General features: G+C 37.8%; 1 protein-coding gene across 8 annotated transcripts in view; it reads left to right on the top strand.

The window, feature by feature from the left end:
• The first annotated feature begins 189 nt into the window (after window positions 1-189).
• The window catches only part of kif13bb (kinesin family member 13Bb), a 46,099-nt gene continuing 37,331 nt past the window's right edge, over window positions 190-8,957 (top strand). For 2 of the 8 annotated variants that reach the window (XM_077219477.1, XM_077219476.1), the window contains exons 1-8: window positions 233-305; window positions 395-534; window positions 1,124-1,214; window positions 1,508-1,601; window positions 6,138-6,150; window positions 6,317-6,377; window positions 6,851-6,943; window positions 8,633-8,813. In XM_077219477.1, coding sequence (XP_077075592.1) covers window positions 1,142-1,214; window positions 1,508-1,601; window positions 6,138-6,150; window positions 6,317-6,377; window positions 6,851-6,943; window positions 8,633-8,813 — 515 coding nt within the window. In that variant the 5' untranslated portion in view covers window positions 233-305; window positions 395-534; window positions 1,124-1,141. Of the gene's footprint in view, window positions 306-394; window positions 535-1,123; window positions 1,215-1,507; window positions 1,615-6,137; window positions 6,151-6,316; window positions 6,378-6,850; window positions 6,944-8,632; window positions 8,814-8,957 lie in introns of all 8 variants that reach the window. The other 6 variants (XM_077219479.1, XM_077219473.1, XM_077219472.1 and 3 more) reach the window with 6 other exon arrangements.

The raw sequence follows: 8,957 nt of genomic DNA, 5'->3' as shown, positions 1-8,957 counted from the left end.
ACTTTCTCAGAATTTCAAGATATACGAGTTATAAAGTCAGAATTGCGAGATATAAACAAGCTTCCATAGTAATGTCCACTCTATTTGCAGTAAAATGTAATAAAACCGAGGAATCATAGACTAATTTAGACCCACCATATCTGACCAATCAGAAACGAGTCCTTGCCGACAGGCCCCGCCCTTTCGAGCACTCGTGTGAGTGACGAATCCGCTCCACCTGCTCGTTCAGTTCACGGTCTGTCAGTCCCGTATGTGGGTGATTCACCTGCTCAAACGCTCCTGAAGATCCGCTGAAGTTCAACACGGTAAGATGGCGAGGGACCAGGAAATGAAACAGTTGGATTTATCGCTGTTTTCCCTCGGATAAACTCTTGGCTTGATGTTTGTTTCGTAGGTTTGTCTGGAAGTGTTGTATTATTCCTGTCTGGAGTCGGTGCGTCTGTTCTGGTCTTTTAATCTGTAACACTTCCACATGATCACTGCTGGAATGACACACACAGCTACATAACGAGCAGACACACTCTCCACGAACAGGTAAAACCTACAGTTGGCTATTATAACCTTTATTTAAATATATGAAAACTTCTTGGAGTGCATTCACACATTTGTTATTTGGAACTTTTTAAATTGCAACATTGTTACGGATCGAACTATTGAAAGAATGCGACCATGTTTAAAAGTTTAATTTGTAATATTCAGAGCTGTATGACAAATAAATGTTTATAATTTGTTTTGTAATGTTGTATGTAGGCTAATTTGTTTTGTTTTGTAATATTAGTATGAGGACGCATCTTTTTCGGCAGCACTTGATCCATTAATACTAAATTCTCTTTTCTTCTCTTCTATATCTATCTATCTATCTATCTATCTATCTATCTATCTATCTATCTATCTATCTATCTATCTATAAAAAACATGTACTGCGTTAGATTAAACTGGGAAGGGTCATAGCACTTGCATATTGTTGTCCTATTTGTTAGTTTAACTGCTTCTTTGTTCTCCTCATTTGTAAGTTGCTTTGGATAAAAGCATCTGCTAAAGCATTAAATGTAAATGAATAACTGGTTGAGCTGCATGTTGGTTCCATGAAACGGATGAAAGCGTAACACTGGACCTCTTGAAGCAGGTGCAGAAGATTTTCATGATGGATGACGGGGCTGTGAACGAGTCTAATGTGAAAGTGGCTGTGCGGGTGCGACCCATGAACAGGAGAGGTGAGAGTGAACCGTCACATCATGTGTGTGTTTAATGTTTAGAGACTGTGTGATTGTTTCTGATCAGAATCTGCGGCCTTTATTTCATTTATGTTCCCTTTGGCATTGTCACATGCATCTCATAATAATAAACGACCCCTGCAAACACAACTGGATACATAGGCGATATCTTTCCCCTCAAAGACCAGGTGTTTGATTTCAATGAAACAGAACATGAAAACCACATTCATATATGACTCCCATCAGTAATTTGACCAATTTCTGATTGACTGTTATTAATGTGCGTTTTACAGAACGAGACTTAAAGACAAAATGTGTTGTGGACATGGAAGGAAACCAGACCGTCCTGAACCCGTCCAGTGGAAACCTGGGAAAGGGCGACAGCAGGTTGTGCTGGATTGTGTGTGTTATGTGTGTGTGTGTGTGTGTGTGTGTGTGTGTGTGTGTGTGTGTACCTACTTAACTATATTTTGGGGACAAATTTGTACCCAGAAGTGACCAAAACCTGACAAAATCTCATGTCCTCATTTGTAAATCTGTAAAAATAATAATATTTCAAATATGTAAAAATGCAGAATGTTTTCTGTGATGGGTAGGTTTAGAGGTTGGGTTAGTGTAAGGGGATAAAATATACTGTCGGCCACAGTTTGTACAGTATAAAACTCATTACGTCCATAGAATGTCCCCGTTTATATTGCAAAGTAAACGTGTGTGTTTGTGTGGGTGTGTGTTTGTGTTTGTCGAACAGTCAGTATAGTAAAGATTTGTAGATGTGATTTTTGCAGCTCTTGTTAGATGACTCTAAATCTAGTCTTGACAAGCCTCAAACTATTGAAGTAGTATTAATTAGATCTGAAGATCATGTAAGTGCTGTTTGCCTGTGCAAAACTGGCCCCCACAGAACTAGGGTGTTATGGGTAATTTCTAGTTGCTAGGTGGTTGCTTTTTATTGCTCATCAGGTGAAATCATGAGTCTGATCTCTCAGTAAAAGTTTTACAGAAACAGAGAATCTCTATTTAGCAGATTAGACTTCCTGTTTCAGGATTCTGATTCTCTCTTTAACATTTTCTTTCTTCATCTACATTCCTCCTCTCATCTGACCTTTAGTGTCCATAGAAACGATTGAAGGTTCGTTGGCAGGTCAAGGGTAACCCTGGATACTCCCGAAAAACCCCAAGAAGCTAAATTACTCATGTCTCATTGGGTCTTTTCAGGCAACTTAAAGCAAAGCCGCACAATGTGTGATGTCCTCTTCATGTGTGTTGCATTTGCCAAGCATCACACAGCTTTACAAATTATATCTTGGTAACGTTCTATAAATGCTAGGCATTTTAGTAGAGCTCCACGATTAAAAGATCACCATCTCGATTCAAACACCCACGTGATCTCATTCCTAAATGACAATGATTCGCCAGCATGTATTCGACCTTTGCTCACACTTCATATCTGCGTCTGCGCTGCCGCTGAGCCAGAGAAAGCAGTTGTCACGTATAGATATAGTACTGATATAAACACTGACGTCAAAAAGAGCAAATCACCTTTTGTAAGTAACTTGATGCTCAAATAACGATCGTATCGATTTACATCGTTACACCAGTAGGTGGCGACAAGTGACTGTTAAAAAAATATTTTTCATTGATTCAATCATTGAAACAAGAGATTCGTTCAAAAACGCAGATTCATCCAGTAGTGAAACAAGCCATTTATTTATGAGTGAGTCATTGAATTATTAATTCAACCCCATTCTTTTTAATAATTCAGATTAATTAAACACTGCAGCAATTAACATTTTCAGAACCTCTGGTAAATTGTTTAGTTGTTAGAATTGTGATCTCTGTTTGAAACAAAAAAAAATTGTGATTCTTAATTTATCCAAAATCGTACATCTCTAAATTTTAGAAAAGGAAACTTTGGAAACTTAACTTGACTAAGTCTTAACTCAAAGTACTACCAAAGTAGACATATTTGGACGCAGTGAAGTTAGTTATTGCTGGGCAGTTGCTAGGGTGTTTCTAAGCAGTTGCTAAGGTATTCTGAGTGGTTTGTAGGGAACTAAATTATTATTAGAGTGTTCTAGTTGGTTGTGCGACAGTTGCAAAGGTGTTCTCTGTGGTTTCTAGGTCATTAAAGGGGCATTCGGCAACTATTTCAACTTAATAAAACCTGTTTAGAAATCATTTGGATGGTTAAATAACCTGTTCTGGTGAGAATGGTGACTTTCCCCGCTCCCCCCAACGTTCCCAGGTGGAAAACCAACCTTGCAACATGAGGACTAACGTCCCGGTAAGTTGGAAATAGGAAGTCTCGTGAGAAGCGAGAACGAGCGAGAAACACAAACTGCTTTACGGCAATTCGACATAAACACACACGCCGCCTTCAATGTGTATGATGTATTAGCCACCTCGGTAGGCTTAGCTCCACACGATAAAGCTGGCTGGCTCCGATAATAACAAATGCACATGAGCAGCGGCAGAAAGGGGGAGGAGGGGCCGCAAGTGAGTTTTTTTACGACATTGTTGTGAAATATACGCCCACAGCTGTAGGGGGAGTTTGTTGAGAAAACATGCGACAACAAATGTGAAAATCAGCGAAGAAATAGCTAGAGTTGCCTAGTTCCCCTTTAAGTGGTTGTCAATGTGTTCTGGGTGGTTGCTAGGGTGTTTCTAAGCAGTTGCTAAGGTATTCTGAGTGGTTTGTAGGGAATTACATGATTGTTAGAGTGTTCTATTTGGTTGTTCTGCAGTTGTGAAGGTGTTTATAGTGGTTTCTAGGTCATTAAGTGGTTGTCAATGTGTTTGGGTGGCTGCTAAGGTGTTTCTAAGCAGTTGCTAAGGTATTCTGGGTGGTTTATAGGGCATTATGTGGTTGTCAAGGTGTTCTGGGTGGTTGCTAAGCAGTTGCTTAAGTGTTCTGGGTTGGTTTCTAGGGCAATAAGTGGTTATCATTGTGGTCAGGGTCGGTTGCTAGGGTGTTGCTAAGGTACTCTGTGTGTTTTCTAGGGAATTATGCTATCGAATTTTGCCTAGTGTTATTCTCAGAGGTTGCGAGTTGCTTAAATTTTCTGGGTGGTAACAAGAGTGTTGCTATGGGTTTTTTTAGGTCTTCTGAGTGGCTACTGGCTGCTGAGATGTTCTTGGCGTTTTCTTGGTACTTGATGCGTAGTTATCCAGCCAATATAATAAATGTTCAATTAAATAATGTTGCTGGATTTTATATTGGTTGTTAAACAGTTTTGCTTTTTGATTATTTGTTTAAAAATTATTGTAAAAAAAAAAAAAATAGGTCAGTTGAGGCAAGATGTTTTACTTTATAATGGCCTGACGTTTTTGTCAATGCATATGTTGGATGCCTCAGTTTTGAGTGTCAGGTCTCTTTGCTCCATCAACACAAAGAGGAGTTTGTTGGTTTTGGAGCAGAGCCTTCATCAGTCACCAGTGTTTCATATCACAGTCACTGATCGAGCAGTTTGTCTGTCCTTCAACGAAAATAATCAGCTCTCGGTTTTGTGTTGGTCGTCCGTCAGCATGTATCAAACGGTTATATTAAAGACCAGACAACTTTTCTCTTTCCCTCAGTCGTTCTCCAGGTCTCCTCTCTCCCACTCCTTCTCCTGGTCTCTTTACAAAGGGTGTGTTTGTTTTCTGTTTCTCAGAGATCTGGCCGTCTTCCAGGTCACCTGAATCTCCTCAGTTGTGTCCAACCCTTTCTCAGTTTCTGAGCGGTGATCTAGTCATGATCCTCCTCTGCTGTAACTTGCAGCAGTTTGCAGTGTTGGCGTGCAAACAGGTTTTACAGGCTTATTCAAGAAAGTTTACTCAAATTCCATAATTATCCCTGGCAGCAAATTTGTGTTTTCATTATGAAGTGCAAGTAGAGACAGGACACTTATGCAGATACTGCTTGTCATGTTAATGATATCAGGGTGGTTTTTAGTTCAAGTAAAACTTGAGATGAAGGAAGTTGAAAGAATTTGGTTTCATTGTGTAATTCTCACACACACGGTTCAGCTTGTCCTCAAATATTGCACATAATCTGAGTGCGAATTACACAATGGCCTTTGGGGGGTCTGAGATTTGGGGGAGGGCACACACACACACACACTAACACACACACACACACACTAACCCACACACACACACTAACACACACACAATTTAAAAGAACTGTTTTCTATGTAAATATATTGTACATTTATTCCTGTGATCAAAGCTGGATTATTTTCAGCATCATTACTCCAGTCTCCAATGTCACATGATCCTTCAGAAATCAGTCTAATATGATGATTTGCTGCTCAAACATTTCTGATTATTATTATCAATGTTGAAAACAGTTGTGTACATTTTTTTTCAGGATTCTTTGATGAATGGAAAATTCAAAAGAACAGCATTTATCTGAAATAGAAAGCATTTTAAACGTTTAAAATGTTTTTACGGTCACTTTTGATCAATTTAACGCAGCCAGCAACCCGTCAAAATAAAAGCTTGATGGGTTACGGTTTAAAAATGAAGAAATTAAGACGTAAATATTAGTATTGCAATTTTACAGTAGAATAATTCAATGTATTTATTTTTTACACTATAATAATGTTATAACAATGTTTCTTTTTTACATTATTTTTAATAATAATAACAAAATCATGATGATTATTCTTTTATAGTCATATTGAACTGGTCAAAAACAGTGGGAATGTGGCCTATGAAACTCAAGGAGAGAGATTAAACATGAAATATTGAAGTAGAAAGACTGAAATAGTATTTTCTTCTAAAGCGGCACTTTAGTAATGTTTGTTATATTTACAACTTCAGAAATATTGTATTACATTGTACTCATTGATTCTTTATTTGTATTGTCTATGTGTTGGGTGAGTGATGCATATCTAATATTAATGTTGTTGTTTTTTGTCTGTCCTTTTGTAAATACAGGAACAAACCAAAGGTGAGTTCTCATGTCATTTCTGCATTACTTTAATGTGAACAAAAGCTTTGTCACTTTGCCATGACAGAAAAGGATTTAACTTAACATGTTCGACTGGATTTGTAAAGTCATTATTCTGTTGAACATTTAGACGGCTCATTTCAAGATTGCCATTGTCTCGTTTCAGGTTTTTGCATATGATTATTGCTTCTGGTCTATAGATGAGGCTGAAGCGGCCAAGTTTGCAGGTCTGTTGATATTAATAATAATGCATTTCTCTATGATGACTATTCCCATTATGGAAACTCTTAATCTGTTTATACCTTTATACTGCAGTGATCTGAATCATCAGACATCATTTATGATGACAATAGAAACTCTTATAGACATCAATATTCCCTGCATGTGTTTCCTTTTCTGAAGAAAAGACAAACCTGTAAAACTACTTGATCAAATCTGCAGTTTCATCAGCTCTAAAAAAAAAATCAAAGTTCAAGACGTTAAGCTCTATAAGCAGTTGTGGCATTTAATAAGAAAAACCAAAAATCTCAGTTACAGAAAGACACTTTCAATGGAAGTGAACGGACGATAAACTTGAAGGAATTTGATAAATTCTATTGTATGTTTCTGCAGTATTTTCAACTGATTTAGTAATGCATGATGCCAGTTATTCTCATTTGCAAAATATGATTATTTATATTTTGTAATTTCTACCCTGTAGGTCAGGATGTGGTGTTTCAGTGTCTTGGAGAGAGTCTTCTGGACAGCGCTTTTCAAGGATACAACGCCTGTATATTTGCATATGGGCAAACAGGTACAGTTAGGACCAGTGGGGATTTCTTTAAGACTGCAAGGGAAGCTCGGCTTCCCCTATAAATTAACGGTCAAATATGTACTATTGTGTAAACATTTTATTGACTAAAAAAGCGTTATAACACGTTCATCTCGAAGCCGAATTTGTTCAGAATCAGCTGCATGTAGCAGGTCGGCTGACTCGATTTCCTTCTCATTCATTCCTGTAGCGTCAGTGCATTTCCCTGTTGAAGCCGAGCGTCCATTGACTTCAATGGGGCTTTGAACATTTTTTTTCAGTGCTTCGAAACTAGACCGTCATTGGATAAATCTGCGATTATGCCCCGCCCTCCGTGCTTCTGCGTGATGATTGGAGGGTCTGTCCAAAGATTGCATCTCCTTTCAATTTGCAGCGATTTTGTATTATAAAAAGTCGCTGACGCGGAAGCTGTTCGAGCTCAATCCCATTTTTTGCGGATTTTGCAAGTGTAGTCGAAACACAAACTGCTGAAACCTATTTCTTGGTATTTGCTGGGTGAAATTGCTAGCCAATTTTCATCGTATATTTCTCACAATTATACACCATTCCTTGTTTTAGATTAACCTAATTCCCACATCTCCTCCATCGAGTTTAATATCTTTTTTTCATTCATTCATTCATTCATTCAGCTTCCCTTCTTTGAAAGACCAGCAGCCGCCACTGGTTAGGACATCTATCTGTGCAAAAAGTGTATATATATATATATATATATAGAAAGGTTTAAGCAGGCCTACTTACTAATTTCATGCTATCTACTTTAATGGCTGTGGATTAAACAAAACAATAAAACTGGAACAATAAAACATATTTAACCCTGCCATATGAAATAATATTTTTTTTAAGGAACCATTTATTGTACTTTTAGACAAAATACTTCTTTAGAAAATCTTAAATGTTTGCATGTGTGGTTTATGTTGTGTACGATATTTGATCAATTGTGCTTTTATGGCTCATATAATACGATATAGTGAGAATAGAGAGCCCATTACATTTATTACATTTCATGCAGATATTTGTATGGCCAAACAGATGAAATTCTGATAGCTTGTAAATAAATTAGATCTTTATAACAGTATAGCAGATACTTGCATAAAGTCATATAAATATCAGTCGTCACTCTATATCTCCCGATAATGTCTTAGCGAGATGATTTTTAAATGCTTAGTGCTATGATCAAAACTCTGTAGTTTTAAAGCATGTAATGCAATGCAATACGATGGAGATTAAGAGATGAACAAAGCGTTCCTCAAAAGCCTGATGGATCATAGTTGATGCACTTTAACATGAATGAAAAACTATGTTATGGATAATCAAGTAAACATAAGTTGCTTCAGTCCAGTAAGTGTTCACCTTGAAATATTACTAACGATATAAAAGTGATTCTTATGTTTACCTTAAAAAAATCAGTAAAGTCTACACAGCAAAAAGGCACGTGAACCACAAACTGAAGGTTGATATTTGTACAATTACACTAAAAGGCCTTTTACTTGATAAAAATGTATGACAGATGCCATGTAGTGTATCGTGTACAACATGGTTTTCAGTAAAATTTTGACAAATTAGACGCCTTAGTATGTATCAAATGTGATACAGTTTTGATTTATAGGGTTAAACAAAGACCTGATCTCTGATTGGTTCCCGCTGTTGCCTCTTTGTCTTGATTGGCTGCAGGCTCAGGAAAGTCGTACACGATGATGGGAACGGCCGAGCAGCCGGGTCTGATCCCACGTCTGTGCAGTTCTCTGTTTGTGCGCACCGTACAGGAGCAGAGGGAGGGCGAGAGCTTCACCGTGGAGGTCTCATACATGGAGATCTACAACGAGAAGGTCCGAGACCTTCTAGATCCCAAAGGGTGAGGATGAACAACTACATTATTTTACAATTAAAGTGCAAGTTCGCTGATTTTTAGCCCTCTTTGTATTTTTACAATGTCGGTAGTATATGTAAATGTACTCTTTCTCTGTGTTACCTGGGCCAAGAAATTCCAGGGCGTTTT

This window comes from Siphateles boraxobius, unplaced genomic scaffold (genome assembly GCF_051911475.1).
Source record: "Siphateles boraxobius isolate OS27281-9 unplaced genomic scaffold, OSU_SipBor_1 8, whole genome shotgun sequence".
NCBI lineage: Eukaryota > Metazoa > Chordata > Actinopteri > Cypriniformes > Leuciscidae > Siphateles > Siphateles boraxobius.
This window is presented reverse-complemented; position numbering and strand designations above follow the sequence as displayed.